This window comes from Fusarium mangiferae (assembly GCF_900044065.1).
Source record: "Fusarium mangiferae strain MRC7560 genome assembly, contig: FMAN_scaffold006, whole genome shotgun sequence".
NCBI classification, from domain to species: domain Eukaryota; kingdom Fungi; phylum Ascomycota; class Sordariomycetes; order Hypocreales; family Nectriaceae; genus Fusarium; species Fusarium mangiferae.
In genome coordinates this window covers 2,566,026-2,588,634 of record NW_024573926.1, presented here as the reverse complement: position 1 = coordinate 2,588,634, position 22,609 = coordinate 2,566,026, and the positions used below count along the sequence as shown (strand labels likewise).

The window sequence follows — 22,609 nt, the reverse complement described above, 5'->3', positions numbered from 1 at the left end:
TTTAAGGGTCACTCATTCTCGTGCTTCTAGGCGATGGATCAAAGCAAAATGAGGGCATGAGAGCTGGCATGGAAATAATATCCCATCTACGCGTCAAAGCTTGTGTGGCGTACGTAACTGTGCCCAGAAGATTTGATGCCAAATGCAAACACATTCCAAGCGCAAGCGGAGGTCACTAGTGAGGTAAGGCGGCGTTCGATACCGAACATGACGTTGAAGCCTCGAAAGACTCTTCAAGAAACTAAACTTTGCGCGTGGTTATGGCTGGACCTGGCGAGGAAATAGTAATACAAAACAGAGTATCTCATGCTTAAGCACATCTGTAACTGCAAGATATTTCTGAGAAACTCGAGATAAATCGTTACAACGAGGTGCCATTGCTTTGGCATGGTCTAACTAGATGCAACTGGCAGAGACCAGCGTAGTCGGAATCACGGCTGATGATCAACACTAAATTACAGCGGCGTAGCGCCACCGTTCCTCGCTCTCGGTGTCCGTCGCCATTTTACCTACCCTGCAGATGGGGATGTAAAATGGTTGTTGATTCAACGTATCACCACCAAATAGGTGCCTTTTAATATGGATAGACAATTTGCATCCTGAACGTAATGCGTTCGGCTTAACAACGTCAATAAAGAGTGATGAAATGAACGGCCTAACGAGCGGTCTGGGGAGAGTGCCGACTGCGCGTAGCATGGTCTTACCCATTGCAGTCTCTACTTAGTCCGCTCTCTACCAACATGTTTCTTCCAAGCGAATGTCTCTCCACCAAGTCCCTCCTTGCCGCTTCGGGCTTTGTTTCGCCGATAGATAATGAACAACCACCTGAACCTCGACTTTCGACACAGAATACTGGCTCGACCATCGACCCCCTGATCGATGAACCTACACAGTGTACTGCAAAATGTAACCTGTGTTGCGGAGCTGGTAGAGTGAGTCTCCTGCCGTGATGTAGGTGGAGGAAGTGTTTCCATCCAGTAGCTTCCAACCAGTGATTGGCGTGCCGGTATATTGCCAGATGTTTCCGTTGTTATGAATCTGATAGAACCCTCCAGCCCCGACTGCAATCTGCTTTGTCCGAGAGTTATTATCTAGCTGCCTCCAGCCGGCTATTGGAACGCCAGTATATTGCCAAATACTTCCAGAGTTATCAAGCTCATAGAGATCAGCATTTCGCGCCACAATATCCATGGTGTCTGAGTCAGCTCTCAGCTTATCCCATCCAGTGAGGGGCACTCCATTGTACTTCCAGATAAGGCCGCCATTGTCGAGTCGGTAGAGATTTCCCCCCGAAGCGGCAATCTTCTTGGTATCCATATTGTTACCCAACTGTTGCCATCCAGTTATAGGAGTGCCTGTGTACTTATAGATGAAACCTGATTTATGGAGTTGGTACAGGTCGTTACCGCTGGCTACGATATCGAAAGCGGCAGCGTTGTTGTCTATCACCTGCCAACCCGTGACTGGAGTGCCGGTGTACTTGAAAATCTCCCCAGTATTGCGAAGTTGATAAAGATTACCCTTTGAGGCGGCAATCTTGGTGGTTGAAGACTTGTTGTCCAATAGTCGCCAACCAGTGATGGGGGTACCTGTGTAGGTCCAGATAAAACCAGATGTATGGAGCTCGTAGAGATTGGGGCCGTCAGCAACAATTTTGGCGGCCGCAGCATTGTTGTCCAGCAGCTTCCAACTCGGAGTGGCCGTGGACGTACTCGGACCTGGAGTTGTGGCAGCTTTGCTCATAGATGTACTCAAACTTGGAGTTATGCCTGGTGTCTCCATAGACGTGCTAAAAGATGAATTTGGAGAAGGTATGATCGAACGTATACTCGAAATTGTAGTTGTAGCATCTTCCGTCGTGGTATCGGGCTTTACTGTACCCCAGATTGTAATTTCGCCAACATAAGTACTGACAGATCCTTCTTGCGTAAAAGTAGACGTGACGGTTCGCAGGGACGTGGCAGTTCGAATGACCGTAGTGGTGACTCCATTGGTAACAAAAATAGTGCTAAGGCGAGTCCAAGGGATGGTATTGACCTTCGTAATAGGGATAGTATCAGTTTTAAATGTAGAAGAGACAGAAGTCTGTATTACAGTAACAGTATTGAAGTTTGTAATAAACACAGTAACCGGCTTGGTAATAGTACTGGTTGTATGCTGAGTTCTGGTTGCGGTTTGGGTTCCTGTCGCTATCAAAGTGGTCAACACTGTTGAAGTAACAGTCTGACGTGTAGTAGCAAGAGCAGTCTTCTTCTTATTCACCGTCACCACCTTAGTTGTCGTCATCGTAGTTTCGATAGTTGTAGGGATATCAAAAACGGTCAAGGTCTGACGAGCAGCAGGTTTGGTAATTAAGCAAGAACAGGCGCTGCTGACGACACTAGGCGTTTTGTTAGGCAGATAGCTTGGGACTGGTGTAGTCTTGACAGCACGCTCCTCGAATCCCCGCTTGACAGGCTGGGAGTTATCCTTAAAAAGAGTTAACGTTTTCTGGCTGTCTCTGTATCAAAAGGGTTTACTAACCTCGTCTGCAGAATCACAGGACATATCATAATTTATAGCTATCAGGTCTGAGTCGGAGTCAATTGCATCTAATCTAAAAACCTTTAGTTATAACTGTAACAACTAGAGGTAAGGATAAAACAAATGTGCTTACACTGGCTCGTTATAGCAGTAACAAGCATGAGAAGTAAAGCCGAAACTATAAACAGGAATGTTTTCCTGTTGGGCTAAGCAGAAGCTCTTGCAGGTAGAGAAGCTGACATCGGGAAATTGATTTAGTTGGAAAAGCATATATTCAGAGGATTTCACGTAGCCTGAGATTCTGCAGTAAACCGTGTCTGAAATGTCAATCAGCTATCAGATAAATCACTATGAGTGCAAGAACATACTTGGGGCCAAGGTCATGACTGGAGCGGACGCCCTTTTCATGGTCAATTAGGAGATCGGATAAACTCAATGCGGCATAAACTCACGTAGTGCTAGACAAGTAATTATTAGCTTCAAACAAGAATGTGTATTGGATGTACTTACGTGACCCAAACGATAGTTGTGCCAGTAACAACATTGGTAAGGGAATTGGTCACAAGCTTTGTCACTGTCGTGTTAATATTAATTGTTGTAGTTGTTGTAGCTGCAATAGTGACGGTCTTGCTGCTATGAGACGTAACTATTATGGGCGTTGTTTTTGTTACAGTACTAGTGACTTGCTTTGTTGCCTGGGCTGTAAGTGTCTTGACTTGAGTATCAGTAATAAAGGCAGTTTTGGTTAGTGTGATTAAAGTTGAGCCTTTTTTTGTTGAGGTGGTAAAGATGCTGATAGAAGTTGTAGTCAAAATTGTAGTGAAAACAGTCGCAGTAGCTGTTGATAATGCGGTCTGAGTGGAAGTGATTGTTGTAGTAGGAGTTATAGTGGTAGTTGTTGTTTTTCGAATGTACGTTGAGCAAAATGCAGATCCAGCAACTGCATTACTCTGAAAAGCTTTGTTGTCTGGATCTGAAGTTTTGCAAAATAGCCCTACAAAGAGAAAAGCCAATATCAGCTAAGTTATAATAGTCTAACTGTATGTAATACCTGCTCTTGGTTCTAGAGAGTCTCTTTTTTCAAGTGTACCAATAGCTGGAAAGGTATGTACTGATTTAATAAAGAGCAGTATTAAGACTCTCTTTAAGAAATACATTTTAAGGAATATAAATTATAAAATAAATGTTACATAAAATTTAACACAACACAGAGTAGAGTTTACTTCAAGAAAGGGCCTATATATATTTAGCTAGAATGCTAAGTGCAGTGCCTTATGGAATGTTAAAGTAATACTTACTGAAATTAGAGAGCCTAGAACTATTTCTGTTAAGTCTAATATTAACTCAAAGCGATAAAAAAGACCTTATGTCCTGAAATCAGCCTTAACTACTAAACCAGGCTAACGGAACTAAGAGTCTAGCACCTTTCACTCCCTATATCGTTGTCTTATTACTGGATAGTAAAGTTTCTTATTTATTGCTTGTGCAGTACTTAAAGAGACTAGCTGCAGAGCGATACAGGGGAGTACTGATCAATCTGTTAGTAAAATTCCCTAAGCAATTTCTACGCCGTTCTTTTCAAGCCCGTTCGGCGAGTCCGGCCGGTTTCACCGAAATGGAGAAAGACTATAGTTCTGGCAAAACCTTTAGATATGGCCTCATCTGCTGGCGCCACAAGGAGTACAGCGTTAATGCGTCTTGACCATGTTGTGCGTCTTGCCAGTTGGCGAGCCAGTATGACAAGGAACCAATTCCCTCCAATACCATCGTGAGCATTACCTTGTCTCCAGGTCCTACTGTTTGCCTGCACGCCTCAATTCATGATATGCAAATTTTGGATAAGAGATCATATTATCATAGAAGATTTGGTCGCTCAGTCTTAAGGATATGGGTCGACGCGGGCCCATTTGTGGCTGAAGGGCTTGCAAGGGAGGCATTTATTCTTTGCCTTACAGTCTTCCACATTCCAGCCACCTGGAATGCGGGCATTGATTCGAGACCCCTTTAGCATGCAGTTGAGAAGAACACCTCTCGGGCTTGATTTGGAATTAGGCCACCTGCTGGGATCAGGTTATACACTAAAACGGCTAAAAGGCTTACTATCTCAATCCGTGCTAATGAGATGATTGAAAAAGGCCCCAAGGAAATACCCAGACCTCTTAGCATACCGGGTCTTATCTTCAGACCCAAAATCTATCCACGTTGCCCCAAACCGATCGGAGAAACCAGCAGCCCACTCCCAATTATCCGTGAATGTCCATCCAAAGTAAGACTTGATCACAACGCCTTCCTGTGATGCCTTGGCGACTTCTGTGAGGTAGCTTTTGTAAAAGTCAACCCTGAAGGGGTCTTCCAAGACATCATCAGGGCCGTTTGGCTTCCAGTCGTGCTCACCCTGCGCCGTAGTACCATTCTCAGTGATGTAGATTGGTATGCCATAGCGGTTCCAGATCCAGCGGAGCAGCTTAGCCCAGCCCCAGGGAGTGGTCCGTAGCCAGTATGTGTCGCTCATAGGCCCTCTCCATTCACCTTTCTTATTTTCATCAAGCTTATCGACGTTGCCCAGATGATCATTAATATCGGCTGGTCCGTCACGATGACGTACATAGAAGGCCGAGTATGAGTTCATGCCGTAAAACTCTGAACTTCCCAGGACAAGCTTGCTTTCTTCAGGTGTGAACCTTGGGAGACGGTCACCCAGCTGTGCACGCATTGACTCTGGATAATCTCCCGTCTTATATAAAGGGTCGCCAAACCAAGCGATTTCGAATTCTCTTGCTCGTTCCGCTGCTTCTTGGTCTAACGGATCATCGACATCCCATGGCTCAGACCAATTGCCATGAAGGGTAATCATGATGGTGCCTTTTTGCTTTGGTTTGAACTCGCGCTTATACATATCGGCAGCGTACGCATGCGACACAAGTTCCGTATGACTAACAATGAAGGGTTCTGTGCTGCTGTCCCCTTCTTCATTGCGGTCACGGAAACTGGACCGACCAGGAGCATGAACTCCAGCGGCATAGCCAGCGAGGGAATAGACACCAGGCTCATTGTATGTGATCCAATTCTTGACGCGATCGCCGAAGCGCTCAAAACATACCCGGGCATAACGAACAAAGTCAGGTGTATATGCATCCTTGTTTAACATTCCCCCGTAGCGATCTTCCAAAGTCTGAGGGATGTCCCAGTGAAAGAGAGTGACGAATGGAGTAATGTTATTTGCAAGAAGCTCGTCGATCAAACGATTGTAGTATGATATACCCTCCTCATTGACAGGGTCATCCTTTCCGCCTAAAGGGATGATTCGTGACCATGAGAGTGAGAAGCGATAACCTGTGACTTTGTACTTGCGAAGCCACTCAATATCAGTCTTGTAAAGATCATAAGACTTGACAGCATCATCACCGGTACTGCCATCTTTGACTTTGCCTGGAGTATGGGCAAAGGTATCCCATATTGAAACGCCTTTACCGTCCTTATCCCACGCGCCTTCAACTTGGGCTGCTGCTGTGGCAAACCCCCAAATAAAGTCACGAGGTAAGGCACCTCTAATGGACTCGTCAAATTGTTGTGAACGCATGCCCAGTGATAGTGTTGCCGCTGATGAAGAAGAGGAAGAATCGAGATTGGTGAGCTACATTGAAGGTTACTCACAGGTAGCTAATAGTAACTCCATTCACACATTGAAGGGCTGGCACAAGCGAACATTGACCACTCATAATTAACAGGCATTTGCACTGGGAGGGGAAGCTGCATAATTGAGGCGAAGGGGCCATTTACCCACGAATGAAAATGATTGAGTCGCGCATGTTGAGAGTCTACGATGAGTCACTTGCTGGAGGAGCTTGATCCAAGTCACTGAACTCATGCAAGCTCGGGTTGTGGGAGCGATCTACAACAGAATCCGTTGCCGCGTGCTCTTCTTCCTGCTTCTATCGTCTGTCGCGTGCAAAAGCCAAGTGTTGTTTCTACCGGCCCGCCTACCCATTCTGCCATTTATCCACTGTGCAGATCACCCGCTAGCTCTGCATATTGAACTACAGCTGGAAAGGGAAGGAGAACATTTGGAATGCATGCTACTGCATGTGATCTGCATTGACGGGGATCATCGTCTTTTATAGTGGCGTATACGCGTATCATCTACCAGTTACTCGGAAAGTGGTGAGGCACTAACTGCTGACTATTGCGACATGTCAAGCCAGATATTGAAACTGGGCGAATTTTCTTGACTGACACATGCGGCCATCCGTCTCAAGCAGATTATGATCAAGCTATCGTGGGAATGTTACGGGCCCGCCTCTTTTCCTCCTTGATTGAAGCCCATTTAGCGTCTGCAATCTTGACACTCAGCTTGGTGGGGTTAGTATTCTTGGTTTCAAAAATGTGGTCAATCTCCTCGAGATTGAGCTTTCCAGTCTCTGGGAAGATGAAGTAAGCCACGATAAGCTGGATGAGGTTGTAGGCAATGTAGACGGCCCAAATTTTGTATCCGACCTTGGAGATACCCACTGAGATCCCGTAGTTATGGACAACGCCAGCAGCACCCTTCCAATGTCAGTCTTTGGAACAGAATTCTTGCAATGGACATACCTGGAACATCGTGTACAGTGCCATTCCCTTTGCTCTCAAAGGTAGCGACAACAGTTCAACCGGGTACAGGTTATGCATCGTCGCTATAAAAGACGCGCTGCAGACTTGGAAACAATAAATCCAGACGACAGTGAGATAAGACAAGTATCTGTCTCCTTGGACACTGACACGCCAGCTTGTAATTGTGACAGCGGTCTGTGCAATAATAATGCATATCAAGCCCACAAAGATCAGAGTTCGTCGTCGGAAATATTCGATAATATATGCACCAAAGAGAGTAAACACAAAATAAGTGGCAGTCAGACCCAACGTGATGCCCAAGACATCGAGCTTCTTGGTAATGCCGATTGTTTGTAGTGCTGGGTCCATGTAGAGACCAATGATGCCGCCGCCTAAGAAGAGTCAGACTCAGAAAAAAGTATAACAATGAGTTGGCGATGAAAGCTTACCATTCCACTGTTGGAAGATCGAATAGAGGAGGAGGACAAAGGTTCGGAAGCCGACAGCCTTGGTAAAGAAGACCCGGAAGTCCCATACAGCCCGGAATCCAACCGCAGAAGTCTCAATGGACTCATCGATCTGAGCTATCAAGGTCTCGACAAATGGGTGGTTGGGGTCTTCAGAGGAAGTAAAGTACTTGGAGATCATAGTGCGAGCCTTTTCTCTCTGGCCTTTCATGATCATGTATCGTGGTGACTCGGGGCAGAACCAGTAGATAGTGACGCACACAAAGAAAGGAAATATGGCCTGGATAAGAAACGCCACTCTCCAGCTCCAGTTACTTTCCCAGTGAGTAAACCCCATCATGATGCCGACAATGGCAAGAGAACCAACTTGGAAGAAGGCACCAAAGATTCCAACGATACTGGCCCACTTGTTATTCAACAGTTCGTAGGATGACACAAGAGAGGTACTCACTGTCCACGGATATGAGGAGGTGCAACCTCTGCGATGTACTGTGAGCTCGTACAAAGCGCGGTACCAAAACCGAGGACAAAGCGACCAAACATAAAGACCTTGACATTCGGAGCGAAGCATTGTATGAGAGAAGCAACAATGGTGAGAAAACACCCGAGGAAGTTGACACTGCGACGACCAATCTTATCCGCAACACTGAGAAACGGAGCGCCACAGAAATTGCCGATGGTCATGAGAGCGTTGATTACACCGAGTGTCGAGCCGCTGTTTTCGAAACCGAAGTAGTCATGCCAGTAGAGGTTGGAGTTGATGCTACTAATGACACCCCAGTCGATACCATATCTATACAAGCGTCAGCTCGACAGCATCAAGGATGTAATGAGTCAACGGCCTTACGCGGCTTGGTTAAATCCCATGGTCACCATGATGAGAAAGATGCGAAAGCCAGCTTTGGACTTGAGAGACAGAGCCTCCCGGGACTTGGTGATCAAGTGGTCTTCGGTGATTCGGGCAGTGACGATCTCTTCAACAGCAACACCTGACTTGTTTGCATCAGCTTGGACATCTTGGTAGATGTTGTGGCGCTCGAAAGAGGCTCTTCGTGCCTGGATAGGCATATCTATATCCTGTGGATCGTGGCGATCTCTTACAAGCCAAAAACACAGCAATATTAAAGTGATGCATTTTTCTGTTAGATCTTAGATCGTCTTTATATAATTTCTAGAAAATGCCTTCTGTGCCGCCATTGTCTTGACTTAGTTAGTGCACTTCTTGTCAGTCAAGTGCGGCACGAGAGAACAGTCGACAAAGCGAGTGAGTGTAGACCCCATCCTACAAAGGCCGAATCACACCACTTCTCGACTATCCTTCCTCTCTTTGGTGGATTCTGATCACAGCCCAATGCTGCATGTACGTGATAGCTAGCTGCAGTCTGTGCGATGTCGGCTAAATGCCTCCAGTTTTTAAACCGCTCTCAATTCTGGGGGATGTGGGTACAATCACCAACCTAAATAATAATCCCTCCAATAGCATCTCCAAGCCCTTCGTTACCCCATGGGCCGTTCATCCGTCTGCGTGGGTTTGTGGGGTTGACCATCCTCTTCGGGTCTAATCCATCATCAATCGGCCCTGCTCGGCAGGCGAAAAAACAAGAGAGATTCATCAACTTCCCCTCATCAATTATTAACCCCAGCATCATCATCCCGTGCGCTTTTTCCGCCATCAAACGCCATGAATCTATCGCGGCAAAACGGCGCGCATATCCAGTCACCATCCACAATGGACCACGGCGAGTCAAGTGGCACAGACAAAGCCATGCTCTTGCATTATGTCGCCCCCGCATCTTCGTGGTCTGAGGCTCTTCCCATTGGCAACGGGCGGCTGGGAGCTATGGTCTACGGGCGAACGTCGACCGAGCTGCTCCAACTCAATGAGGATTCTGTTTGGTATGGCGGCCCTCAGGACAGAACACCACGCGATGCGCACCGTCATTTAGCTACTCTCAGGCAACTGATCAGAGACGAGAAGCACAAAGATGCTGAAGACCTTGTGAAAGAGGCTTTCTTCGCTACGCCGTCGAGCATGAGACACTACGAGCCACTGGGCCAATGCAAGATTGAGTTTAATCACCAAGAGAGTGAGGTGACCGATTACACGCGGTATCTGGACCTGAACACTTCTCAAGTCACAACAAGTTATAAATGCAACGGTATATCTTATCGCCGTGATTTGATTGCCAGCTTTCCAGATAATGTACTTGCCATTCAAGTCCGAGCGTCCGAAAAGAGCCGTTTCGTTATCCGGTTGAATCGACAGAGCGAGAATGAGGTAGAGACCAATGAGTACCTCGATAGCATCTTCGCGCAAGACTCACGGATTATCCTCAACGCAACACCTGGCGGCGCAAATAGTAATCGCCTGTCTCTTGTTCTTGGAGTTTCCTGCGAACCTAGCGACGGGACTGTTAGGGCAGTCGGAAATTGCCTGATTGTTGACGCGACAAGATGTGTTATCGCGATCGGGGCGCATACCACGTTCAGAAAAGATGACCCCGAAAGATCGGCTCTTTTAAATGTTGATGATGCTCTCCGACGACCATGGGATGTTCTCATTCGCCGCCATCGATGTGATTATACCAACCTCTTCGGCCGAATGTCCCTTCGGTTGTTCCCTGACGCGAACCATCTACCAACAAATAACAGGATCATCAGCAATAGAGACCCGGGTCTAGTTGCCCTATATCACAACTACGGTCGATATCTGCTCATTTCGTGCAGCCGAAACTCTGAAAAGGCTCTACCGGCAACGTTACAAGGAATATGGAACCCTTCGTTTTCACCGCCTTGGGGATCCAAGTTCACCATCAACATTAATCTCCAAATGAACTACTGGCCAGCCATCCCATGCAGTCTCATCCAATGTGCTATACCACTGATCAGCCTGCTCGAACGCATGGCTGAAAAAGGAAAACGAACAGCCAAGATGATGTACAACTGCAAAGGATGGTGCGCTCATCATAACACTGATATATGGGCTGACACGGACCCCCAGGATCGCTGGATGCCTGCAACTATCTGGCCACTCGGAGGAGCTTGGCTATGTACTGATGTTGTCAGAATGCTCATATATCAGTACGAGCCGACCCTGCACTGTCGAATCGCTCCGATCCTCGAAGGTTGTGTTCAATTCCTTCTTGACTTTTTGACCCCATCTGCTTGCGGCAGATACTTGGTCACAAACCCATCTTTGTCTCCAGAAAATAGCTTTGTATCCCCGTCAGGAGAGACGGGAATCTTCTGTGAAGGGTCTGTAATCGATATGACAATTGTGCGCATAGCGTTTGAGAGCTTTCTATGGAGCATCAGTATCCTCGATCCCGACCATCCGAGAAGGAACGACGTCATCGCAGCCCTCGATAAGCTACCGCCCATGTCACTCAACAAAGATGGACTCATACAAGAATGGGGCCTGAAGAACCACAAAGAAGCTGAACCAGGGCACCGACATGTATCGCATCTCTTCGGGCTATATCCCGACGATTCCATCAGCATGGACTCATCACCGCTCCTGGTCAAGGCTGCGAAGAAGGTCCTTGCAAGGAGAGCGGAGCACGGAGGAGGTCATACGGGTTGGAGTAGGGCATGGCTACTAAACCTTCACGCACGGCTCCGAGACTCAAAAGGTTGCCAAACCCACATGGATCTGTTGCTCAAAACGTCGACATTACCAAACATGCTGGATAATCATCCTCCATTCCAGATTGACGGCAATTTTGGCGGATGTGCTGGGATCTTGGAGTGTCTGGTCCAATCTACACTAAGATCTGAACCGTCGAGACAGGTTGTCGTGATACATCTGCTTCCGAGCTTACCGCCCTCTTGGTCAGGTGGGAAGCTGACTCATATCAGGGCTATGGGAGGTTGGCTTGTTTCCATGGAGTGGAGGGCAGGCATGCTTGTAAAACCTCTACAGGTGGAAGCCACTGTGATGCAGGCTCCAGACGCTCTCGTTGTGTTTCCTGACGGGGACAAGGTTTATGTGTCAAGTAAGAAAGCTGGCCCACAAAGTATATGGCATAAATGATGTGTCTTAATATTGAAGATATGAGGTCTTGACTGGCGAGAATCCAAGATACCTGACTTATCAAACCCATGAATATCCATTCCAACCCAGCGTTGAAATAAGTGTCGTCCAATACAATAGCCCTCCCCGAACCAAATTGCCCCGTCAGCAGTCAAATACGAGTCGTCCATCATTTCATTTCGTATCCCAACTTGCAAACCACCGCTCAGGCCTGAGACAAGAAATGCACTGGCGTCTTCTCTGTAAGGCTCGGCAACATTGAACCTTGAGTCCTTGACTAAAAGTGTCAGCATATTCAACTAATTATTCATCCTGAGAGCCCTCGTACCAGTTTATCGACAGGGGGATCCATTCAAAAGCTCGAGCCCCTCATGGCACGCCTGCTCGTGTCACTGCCCCGGCTGGATGTTTGCTTGGACTTTCCCTTCCGGAAACCGTTGCTTGACCCGTGAAAAGACCGATCCCAAGCCCCGGCCCTCGCTGGGGTAGACCTGGGCCTGGCTCCTCGACTTGGCGATCTGAGAGTCGCACTACTGTTGAGCCCCATTGGTCTTCCTCCTCCAGGCCCGGAACGGCGTCTGCCTCCGCCAAGTCCACAACACATGTTGGCAGATTTAGGTTTGATGAAAAATGAGTAGGATGAGTGCGTGTGTGGGAGTGGTAGTGGTAGTGTAAATGTTTATGGTTAAGGGAGAAACAAAAGAAACGATAAGAGAGAACTGGGGGAGACACGGATACTTATAGATGGGAAGAGGCAACTGGAATCATCGTCTAACTTTTATAACTAATGTTCTCCTCTGCAGACTTATTTTGAGTTTACCAGAATTATATTTCTCGATTGTGCTTATTTCAACTAAGTTCTCTTGGTTCATTTAAGCTCTCGGCCAGTACTGTGTACACGAGCTTCTGCGTAATGTTTCTCGCATGTAGCTGTACTAACTTCTGTCTGCTGGTTTAAGCTCTCAGCTATGGAATTCCTGAATTTCCACCTAGTCATTCGGTTATCTTACCTGACCAATTGTGCGATGTCACATATATTGCGCTCAAGGTAACCACTACCGATACTGGCGAAACAATGGTCCAACTGGATAATTGTACGGTTATCCATACCGCTCAGTGGTTTATAATTCATTCAATCAAGCGAAATTTAAATAATAACTGATAACTACCTACTACCTGTTTGTTTTAACCTTGGCCTTGGGGGATCCTGTATACTTTATTCTTCCTATCTACGGACTTCATGACTCCAAACCCAGATATTAAATAAGTGTCCTCAAAAGCAGTAGACGTCTTTGTTCTAGTAGTTGACCAATTACTGCGTTTCATGCACATCCTCCTCCGCGTTCCCCTCCGGACCCTGGGATTGAGGTGATCGTTACTCGTATAAACAAAACAGGTATCTCATTGGACAAATAGACAGCTTGAGCAATATAGTTCTATTGCCAGGTCACTCACGAATTCAATGTATATAAGTCAAAACATAAACGGAGTCAGATAACACGTGTCTCATCAAGAGCATTTGCCTAGCATCCGCCCAACCATAACAATTCTCATGACAGTCTCAGCACTCTCACGAGTTAATTTCTCCGCTTCCAAAACCGCATCATCCAAACTCATTGGTCGCTGTATGATACACGTGAAAGCATCAATCCCAATGTCATAGTTCACTCTGGCTCCCTGTCCAATCGTACCCGCGATGGCAATCACAGGAAGTCCATGGTTCTTTGCCAATCTGGCCACTTCTGCGGGGATCTTTCCCCTCGGAGTTTGATCGTCAATTCCCCCCTCTGCAGTAAGTACAAGATCGCAGTCTTCAAATATACTGTGCAAGTTGATGTACTGCATAATGACCTCATATCTGGGTCTGAGTGTAGCTCCTACTAAGCGCAGGCCTGTTCCAAGACCTCCCGAGGCACCGCCTCCGGGAGCAAGTCGGACGTTTTTGTCGCAGAGAACACCTGTAGCAACGTCTGCCAAATTTTCCATGGCGAGACTGAGGCGGGCGGCTTGCTCTGGGGTTGATCCTTTCTGGGGACCGAAGACATTTGCCACTCCGCCGGGTCCGCAAAGTACGTTATGCCAATTCACAGCGACGTCAATTTTGGCTTTGAAGACACGCGCGTCGACTCCAGTGAGGTCAATAGAACCAAGTTCCAAGAGCGACTCGCCACCAGCAGCCAAGGGGAGGACACGTCCTTGGACATCAACCAGACTTGCACCGAGAGCTTGGAGCATCCCCGCGCCGCCATCACACGTCCCAGAGTCACCGCATCCAACCAGAATGCGCGTAGCTCCAGCATCAAGCGCAGCAAGGATAAGTTGGCCAACACCAAATGTTGTTGTCTTGCCTGGATTGCGACGATTGGGCGGGACTAAGCTCAGGCCAGCAGCAGCAGCCATCTCCAGGACGGCCGTGGTTGGCTCATCGTCTTTGCGACCAAGGAGACCAAAGAATGATGTGACTTGTTCTCCCACAGGTCCGACCACGTGTGCGCGGTGCAATGAACCGCCTGTAGCTGTGACAATGGCCTGTGTGAAACCTTCGCCTCCATCAACCAATGGAACTTTGCGGACCGAGGCATTAGGTTCAACAGCGAGGATCCCAGCTTCAATACAGTCTGCAGCCTCATTGGGCTGAAGGCTGCCCTTGAAGCCAGATGGACAGACAAGGACTCTCATACTTGGTGTAGCGACTGTGGAGCCCATTGTCATTCTGTTTGTGTAAAAGGGCTTGAGTACGTGTTTACACAGATTATGAAGAAGAGGTATTGATAAGGTATAAACGATAGGCTTGTTGTAGCGAATGGAAGCTTTCCAGCTTAAGTTCTATAGCGAATGTGAAGATGGGGCTGTTGAGTGTTCTGAATCGCTACTTTCTCTGCCTACACATGGCATTATTATATACTTGAATGCTTTTCTCTATCGCCATGTTTCGAATGCCGATTTACCGCATCTCATCTAGTGAATGATCCCATCTTCTCACTCAGCCTCGACAACACAAAATACACACTAGCCTGCATCGCAGAAGGGACAGCCCCAGAATAGCAACAGGTCGTCTGCCACTTTGTCTTGAAACGAACATTAGCTCAATCTTGATTTCTGGAATGCGCTTGCGTCACGCGATCACCCAAGCCACATGGCATAAATAGAATGCATTGATATGGGGATTTGCCTCAAAGATCAATCAGGCGAGTCAAGATAAGGGACGCGTCATTCATCACAGGGCTGAGGAGATCATCACTGGGCAGCTCGCTTATGAGTTTTGGCAGGTCAGAGTGGATAGGGCAATGGAAGCTGTGGCAGGGATAAAATTTAAGCTTAATTCAAGGTCTCGTGGCTTGAATGGGCAATGCCGAGTTAAACGTCATCAAGGTTGCGTACTAACGGCGCCGTCATTGCTTGGCCCTTATCTAAGTTCCGTGAATCATGCTGCTGCCAATCAACGAGAGACACGCCATGCACAAGAGGCATATTAATAGAAAAGCCATTGGAGCAGATCTTTGGCCCCGGAAAAGTTCCCAGAAGCTTGATTTATTTCCGCTGGTGAGTTTGCATCATATGTTTTGGAAATATGACTTGTGGGCCCTGGACCGAAAGCGAGAAGTCCATATTGCAGAGACTGTCGCTGAGATCCCGCGCACAAATTGTACCTCCAGGGCTAGGGCTCTGGAGCTGAGAGGCAATTGTCTCGGGATATTGGAATATTCCGAATTTCATGGCGTGATGATGCGCGATATGATTTCCGCCTTCAGGTCTTGGCGATGTTGCTTGAGCAAATGAAATGGCCCCAACCCAACCAAGCTAAGTCGAAACGAAACTTCTAAGCCACCTTAGTGACGACTATGAACAATGAACAGCTGAAACCACTGTCAATCACTGGAATCGCTCAATCAGCGATACGAACATTTCAGCAAAGACGCCTAGCGGTATACTGTTCAAAACAGTAGCCTCATCAGTGACGCATTCAGGCTGTGTCGACTTGACAATCTTTTACTGCCAGCAAGATGATGTGGAATGGCGTGGTTCTGGCGAGTTGTTCTTCTTGTTTGTGCAGGCTGTGCATTTATCTTTGCATATTTTAGCGTTAGCTGCTAAACATCGTCAAGTTACAGCCTCTTATCCTGATTCAACGCTTGGAAAATGTGCAGATATAATTGACCATCTCAGCCCTCCTATGATAAGAATCAACTGATCAAAATACACTCGCTTACTCATACTCTCGTTACATCATCACTGTTTGCAGTCTATACAGCTCCCCCAGACGACATTCGTTTCCTTGTAATTACCCCATTCGCCATTGTCCTGCAAGCAATGAGCAAAAGCAACACTCCAACGCTCTCAAGAGCTGGCTCTCGTTCCTCTCTTTGGAGATCTTGGAGCCCCATGCTCGAGGACTTGGTCAACTATGAGAAGTCGCGTGAGAATTATCCTTGGCTGATACGTGATCATGACCGTGACATAAGCTATGACCCGAACCGTTCGAGTCGTCCAAGGCCACTGGCGTCCCTTGCGGAAGACCCGGATGTTGCGAGCCAGTCAGACCGATCTGCCAAGTCGTCTGAAGATTTAGAGCGCCATCCAATCCCAGAACCCCTTCTTTTGCCTCAAGACGAGGACCCAGACCTGGTAAGCTAGCCCTCATCTCAACCACCCTTTTGCGTATCCCCGCGCCTTTGGACACCATAACCATTAACACAACTGCCAGGTGACCTGGGATGGTCCCCATGATCCCTCTAATCCACACAACTGGACCAAGCGCAAGAAATGGCTCTCGACCATTCTTGTCTCATGTTTCACATTCATCTCTCCAGTTTCCTCAACCATGCTGGCGCCAGCCTTGCCAGATCTGGCAAAGGAGTTCAAGATCTCATCTGACTTTGAGACATATCTTCTCATGTCCATCTTTCTTTTGGCTTATGCCATTGGCCCATTCTTACTCGCTCCCCTGTCAGAGATGTTTGGGAGAGTTGTTGTTCTTCAGTCTGCTAACATGTTCTATCTGATCTTCAACACTGTGTGCGGGTTCTCGAAAACCAAGGAGCAGATGCTTGTCTTTCGCTTCTTGAGCGGTCTTGGCGGGAGTGCACCTCAGGCGGTATGACCACCGATACTCACTACCTTACTATTACTTACTAACGATTCGAGTCTAGCTTGGAGGCGGCGTGCTGAGCGACTGTTGGAGGAAAGAGGAGCGCGGAACTGCAACCGCCATCTACAGCCTTGCACCATTTTTGGGACCTGCTGTTGGGCCCATAGGTAAAGCAACCCAACTCACGACAAGGACTTCTCTTCGGACTAACACATCTCTAGCCGCTGGCTACCTGACCCAACACTTGAACTGGCGCTGGATTTTCTGGGTAGTCTCCATAGCCGACGCTGTGGTTCAAATTCTTGCGTTCCTGTTCTTGCAAGAGACTTATCCACCTAAGATTCTCAAGGTCAAGGCCAGAAAGCTTCGCAAGGTCACTGGTAACAGACTTCTCCATACCGAATTTGAGCAGAGAGATCGCTCCTTCGTTTCTCTACTTTTAACCAACCTGAAGAGACCATTCAAGATGCTGTTTACCCAGCCAGCCATTCAGATCACAGCTCTGTATAGGGCGTATTTATATGGTCTTATGTATCTAGTGTGAGTGCAAGCCCTTGATATCCATCACAATCACCGACTTACGCGCCCCTAGTTTTGCTTCCTTCCCCATGGTCTGGGAACAGCAATACAACCAAGAGCCTGGCCGTGCCAGTCTGAACTACGTCTCTCTTGGTATTGGATTTGTCATTGGGCTTCAGGTGTCCGGTCCCCTGATTGACAAGGTAATCAACCTCGTCTCACACTTGGGCGCACACTAACACTCCAAGGTCTACACAATGCTCAAGACTCGGTATAACCACCCTGGACGGCCGGAATTTCGCGTACCCCTGATGTTCCCAACAGCGCTTGTCACACCAGCGGGTCTCGTTCTATACGGTGTCTCGGCACACCTGAAACTCCACTGGATCATCCCAAATGTCGGGACAGCGATCTTTTCTGCAGGGCTCATTCTGTCGTTCCAATGTGCTCAAACGTACATCATTGACTCTTATGAGCGATATGCCGCCAGTGCGACTGGGGCAGCTGCTTTTGTCCGTACTATGGCTGGCTTTAGCTTTCCTTTGTTTGCGCCTGCTATGTATCAACGTCTTGGGATTGCGTGGGGAAATGGCCTGCTCGCGGGTACAGCCATGTTGATCTGTCTTGTGGCGCCAATGGTGCTTTGGCGATATGGAGAGTGGATTCGAAGAAAAAGTCCATACTGCGCAGGATAGAGTCGCTAAGTTATCGCTTTAAATTTTAGTTAAATATCTAATTGACACCACTTTTAAGCATTATTGAATGCTATTCCCCCTTCCTGCTCTGAATCTACTTCAGTGGTCGGGTCGCACAAACAAGAGTATCTGCGGAAAGCCTAGTATCATTAGCACAAATCCCAAGATTCTACAAAGTTGAGCATTACTCTTAATACTGTAAAAAGACTTGCTTCGTGTGTGAAGGTGCAACTGCGTCATTTCCTCAACCAACGTAGCCAAAGTTCCCTCCGCTTATGATGTATAATTTGAGGTGATTGGCTGTAAGGTTATAGTATGTAGGACTTGTTGCTGACTGTTGAATGTTCGAAAGAGGCCCGAGAGGTTGGTCAGCTAAAATGCCGTTTTTCCGTCCTCACCGCGCTTGACCAAAGGCGGATCGACGGTTTCATGGGCTAAGACATAGCAGGGACTGTTAGCAGTTTAAACCGGCAACCAATACAACTGTAAGTTCAGTGGTAATAGGAATGTAGTTAAAGTATTGTCCCTGACATATTCCAGATTCTATCAAAATGTGGCTGAAAAGAGGGGTTTTAATGGATTCCAACGGCGCAAGGGGGATAGCCTCTCGCTAAAGACAAAACTACAGACTTAGACTCAGAAGCTTAGGTATTCTTGTCATTATCTCCATGGCGAGATAAAGACAGGGGAACAATAAATGTCTCATACTGCCCCATGCCGAACAACCGTTACTGTAGGTGAAGTCTGCGTTGGAATGTGACTGTTCTGCATGCATGCAAGACATGCACATTGTCACTTGTTGATGGGGAAGCTGGATGTATATAGTCCATGCCCAACCCGTGTTCGCGCCGCTGACACTTGATCTTCACGTTCGCTTCCTGTCGCTCATTCAATTAATCGTCAATCTTCATCATGCGCCTGTCTTCAGGCCTCCTTCTGGCCAGCGCCTCGAGTGCGCTTGGCCAATTCAACCAGTTTACTAGATTCACAAACACGAGCACCGCTGCTGTCGAGACCTCGACCTCTCCCACTGAGTTCGAGACTTCTTCTGTCCCGTCTACCGCGAGCATAGAAACCACTTCCACCAGTGTCGAGAGCACCGCTTCGTCCTCAGCATCAGCCTTTGCCCCAATTGTATTCAATCTCAAAGACGCCATTTTGGGCCCGGGTGCTTCTTTCTACCCACCACCAGACGGCGATACGATGTAAGGATCACCCAGAAGTCATCAAACCTGCAGCAGCTCTAACATGCCATGACTCTAGTCTCATGTCTCCTGTGGGCAGTGGCTCTACCCTCAAGCGTCGCGCTGGTCCTGTTCCCTTTCCGGTTATCGCCCCCTTGATTCTTCCCAACAATGCAGTTTCCACTTTTAAACAACAAATCTCTTCAGATCTAGCTTTTTCTTTAGGTATTGGCTCTTACAGAATCCCGGTCACTAACGTCTCGTGCGGTGGCGCAGTCGTTTGCCCCAACAGATCCAGGAAGCGTGCTGAAAGTAGCCCTTGTGCTTTCCAAGTTATCTCCAATGGTGAGGTTATCCAGATTCAACCCATTCCCGAAGATTTTAGCAACAGTATTGAAATAACTACCAACCCTTTCGTTCTGCAACTAGAAAACGAATTAAAACTCCAACAATCTTGTGGCGATGTCATCGTCCCTGTAATCATTGCAGGGGTCACGCTCGAGGATGCTCAGGGTGCAACTCCAACTCCCATCCCTACACCCAGTATTGGTGTACCTACTGGTAGCGAGACTGATTCTTCTACCGGAACCAACACGGCAGAGTTTACTACCAACTCCGAAGGCGAGACCATCCTCCCTACTACCAACAGTCAAGACTTTACGACCAACTCAAAAGGTGAGACTGTCTCCCCTATCGGGACGGATATCGCTACAAACTCAGAGGGTGCCACTACCAACTCAGACGGCGAGACTGTCTTCCCGACAGGGACTGTTACAGATGTCAACACTAACTCTGAGAGTGCCACTACGAACTCGGAGGGTGAGACTGTCTTTCCAACTGGCACTTCTACTGGTACCATTTCTGCATCCTCAACTTCTACTTCGGTTGCTGGGTTTCCCGGTGATGTCGGCGGTTTCAGTCTCTTCGGATGTGCGGGATCTACCGCAGGCTTCCCTACCTTTACGCTTGCCGAGTCGAGCGCGCTGATGGATCTCGATGTATGTGCTGGCCTTTGTGAGGGACGTGCCTATTTTGGCGTCCATGATACGTATGTCTTATCTTATTCTTATATCCCAAGAAGTCGTTGTTAATAATTCGCCTAGCGCTTGTTACTGCGGTAATGTGTATGACTTTGACAGTACTGTGTTTTACAACCTGGACCAATGCGACGTCGAGTGTCCTGGAGACAAGACGCAGTTCTGTGGAGGTGAAGTCGAGAACAAGCTTCGAGCCCGCCAGGCCATCTCTAGCAATATCCTCCTTACACTTTACGCTAGGGCCGAGGCTATTGTCTCCCTTACTGAGTCTGTCACCCAAACGGTAACAAATCAGGAGACTATTGTTAGCACTTTCACCACTGTCGCTAGCGGTGAAAGCATAGCCACCGAGATCGTCACTGCCACTCTGGTATGCGTTGATGGGAAATGCCATTCGAGCAGCTCAAAAAACGTTGCCGTCTATATTTTTGTCGAGATCAATGGCAGTGATTGTGACGGCCAATGGGTTTATATCTCTGAGCCCTGTCCTGGTGGTCAACAGTATATTCCCCACCTTTGCTCAGACGGAAAATGCGCGAGCCTCAATGTTTACAAACCTCAACAATGCCCAGATTGGTATAACTACAAGTCTTTCTTTGTTCCATCAGATTGCACGACTTGTGCCCAGGGCAAGATTAGCTATCAACCTTGGGACAAGTCTTGGGGCATGCCTGATGACTGCAACGGCCAAGTTCCTATCTGCGAGACATTCGAATGTCCTTCTCAGCAGCCGGTTGCTAAACCACACCACGGTATCAGCTGGAACTCCACTATTCCTCATGGAGGGTCTGGAGGAGGCTATAGTCCGAGTCCCAACGGCGGTTCCAGTGGAGGGTCAAGCTCAGGATCAAACGGGGGGTCAAGCTCGGGCTCGAATGGAGGTTCAAGTGGGGGTTCTAATGGAGGCAGCGGCAGTGGTTCAAACGGAGGTTCCAGCTCTGATTCTCAAGGAGACACAGAGGGTTCTGGATCTTCTGGTTCTAAGGGCTCTTACCCCAGCACTGTCCCTGTTATTAGTGGTGCTATCAAGCAGACATCTGGTGTACTTTCTCTTCTTGTCGGACTTTCAGCCCTTCTTTAAGTCTTGGGACTTTATTATTTATTATATCTCTTATAAATCAGAATTAATCTCAGCACCTCCTCCAGAATGATTAACTACTAGGACCTTTGTTTCTGTGAGCTTTGGCAAGATGAACTGTTGTGGTATCCATGTGCCAACTCACATTTCACTCAAGAAGTCGGTGTACTCCAGGAGACCAAGAACCGTTAAATTCTATAGAGTAGCGCAATCGAGGCCTTTGAGAACCTCTGCTAGCTGTATGAACTGCCCGATACGACATTGCAACTCTACTAAAATTACCACATTTGACCTAGTTCAAGCCTCATCATTCCTGTGACAAAGGACTATTGGATGTGTCAGGCCATTTACTAGCACTTAGCGACTTGCTAAGCTGGGATAGCTCCATTTTAAAAGCCCAGGACAGAACCAGACCTTAACGACAATTGAACTATTGAAGAGGGCTTACTCGATTACAGCTGAAACACAAGAAACGATGAAGATGTACAGTCTGAGCACAAGCTTATATACCTCAAGACCGTGTCAGTCATGCAATCTTATATAAATCAAGTCATCTTGCGATACGTTTAATATTTTTGGAGTCTCGGTTGCGCAAAGATGGTCTCACTGAAAGCTCTGGCGCTGCTGTTTATCTGTGCAGCAAGTGCATTACCCGCTATCACCGAGAGGTACAGTGGTAACTCAAACGGAGGGATATCGGACTTAATGGTCAAGAAGAGAAGCTCTCTTGATCCGAGAGCAGGTGCGTAAATATAGCAACACGGGGCCTTCTCAATCTTCATAACTAAAAGGTCTCCAGTTTGCAAAGCCAGCGATCCAGATAACCAAGCATTCCAGAAGAATAAGGTCAATGGATCCGCGTTCTGCTCTACCTACATCCAAAGCACCATCACATCCACTGTGACTCCAGTTAGTACCAAGACGGTATTCGTCACAAAGAGTACCAAGACCACTATAGCCGCACTCAGTACAATCAGAACCACCATAACCGTTGTGACCTTATCTACCAAGATAGGCACAGTATCGACTGTCGTAACAAGGACTAGTACCGCTTTTATCACGGATTATCAGACAGCAACAAGTACATTTATCAGCACGACTACCCCAAGTGATACATATACCCTACAGAGGGACGGAACAATCACGCAGCAGGTAACTCAGACAACCACTAAAGCAGCTGCTACAACCGTCACCACAGTTGTTGATACAGCTATTACAACCGTTGTTCCAGCAAGCTTTGTTTACACTGGCGGTACAACCACTGTTTCTACCATCCTTTATACTACGTGAGTACCTTCCATCAACTCTGTCGTGGTGATATATACTAACACCAACTCTTTCAGGGCCACGTAAGCCTCAAGAGTTCCTGTCGAAAGCGACGACTAATATGGTGT

General features: G+C 47.5%; 7 protein-coding genes across 7 annotated transcripts; 3 read left to right on the top strand and 4 right to left on the bottom strand.

The window, feature by feature from the left end:
• Positions 1 to 885: 885 nt before the first annotated feature.
• On the bottom strand, positions 886 to 3,680 carry FMAN_03629 (uncharacterized protein; the record flags this gene model as incomplete). The annotated part of the gene is made up of 7 exons (XM_041832473.1): positions 886 to 2,469; positions 2,524 to 2,596; positions 2,657 to 2,840; positions 2,892 to 2,923; positions 2,976 to 2,981; positions 3,034 to 3,517; positions 3,575 to 3,680. The coding sequence occupies 7 exons, from the start codon at positions 3,678 to 3,680 to the stop codon at positions 886 to 888; spliced, it is 2,469 nt and encodes an 822-aa protein (XP_041682933.1).
• Positions 3,681 to 4,627: 947 nt separating this feature from the next.
• Positions 4,628 to 6,103, bottom strand: FMAN_03628 (putative beta-glucosidase; the record flags this gene model as incomplete). Its single annotated transcript, XM_041832472.1, has 1 exon — positions 4,628 to 6,103. The coding sequence occupies one exon, from the start codon at positions 6,101 to 6,103 to the stop codon at positions 4,628 to 4,630; it is 1,476 nt and encodes a 491-aa protein (XP_041682932.1).
• Positions 6,104 to 6,789: 686 nt separating this feature from the next.
• FMAN_03627 (uncharacterized protein) lies at positions 6,790 to 8,648 on the bottom strand (the record flags this gene model as incomplete). Its single annotated transcript, XM_041832471.1, has 5 exons — positions 6,790 to 7,068; positions 7,114 to 7,505; positions 7,563 to 7,978; positions 8,032 to 8,373; positions 8,428 to 8,648. 5 exons carry the CDS (start codon positions 8,646 to 8,648, stop codon positions 6,790 to 6,792), a joined length of 1,650 nt encoding a protein of 549 aa, XP_041682931.1.
• A 613-nt stretch (positions 8,649 to 9,261) lies between these two features.
• Positions 9,262 to 11,613, top strand: FMAN_03626 (uncharacterized protein; the record flags this gene model as incomplete). The annotated part of the gene is made up of 1 exon (XM_041832470.1): positions 9,262 to 11,613. The coding sequence occupies one exon, from the start codon at positions 9,262 to 9,264 to the stop codon at positions 11,611 to 11,613; it is 2,352 nt and encodes a 783-aa protein (XP_041682930.1).
• A 1,509-nt stretch (positions 11,614 to 13,122) lies between these two features.
• Positions 13,123 to 14,319, bottom strand: FMAN_03625 (uncharacterized protein; the record flags this gene model as incomplete). Its single annotated transcript, XM_041832469.1, has 1 exon — positions 13,123 to 14,319. One exon carries the CDS (start codon positions 14,317 to 14,319, stop codon positions 13,123 to 13,125), a length of 1,197 nt encoding a protein of 398 aa, XP_041682929.1.
• Positions 14,320 to 15,924: 1,605 nt separating this feature from the next.
• FMAN_03624 (uncharacterized protein) lies at positions 15,925 to 17,916 on the top strand (the record flags this gene model as incomplete). The annotated part of the gene is made up of 6 exons (XM_041832468.1): positions 15,925 to 16,239; positions 16,319 to 16,708; positions 16,764 to 16,869; positions 16,924 to 17,242; positions 17,295 to 17,424; positions 17,470 to 17,916. 6 exons carry the CDS (start codon positions 15,925 to 15,927, stop codon positions 17,914 to 17,916), a joined length of 1,707 nt encoding a protein of 568 aa, XP_041682928.1.
• A 912-nt stretch (positions 17,917 to 18,828) lies between these two features.
• On the top strand, positions 18,829 to 21,218 carry FMAN_03623 (uncharacterized protein; the record flags this gene model as incomplete). The annotated part of the gene is made up of 3 exons (XM_041832467.1): positions 18,829 to 19,121; positions 19,180 to 20,148; positions 20,240 to 21,218. 3 exons carry the CDS (start codon positions 18,829 to 18,831, stop codon positions 21,216 to 21,218), a joined length of 2,241 nt encoding a protein of 746 aa, XP_041682927.1.
• Between the last annotated feature and the right edge of the window lie 1,391 nt (positions 21,219 to 22,609).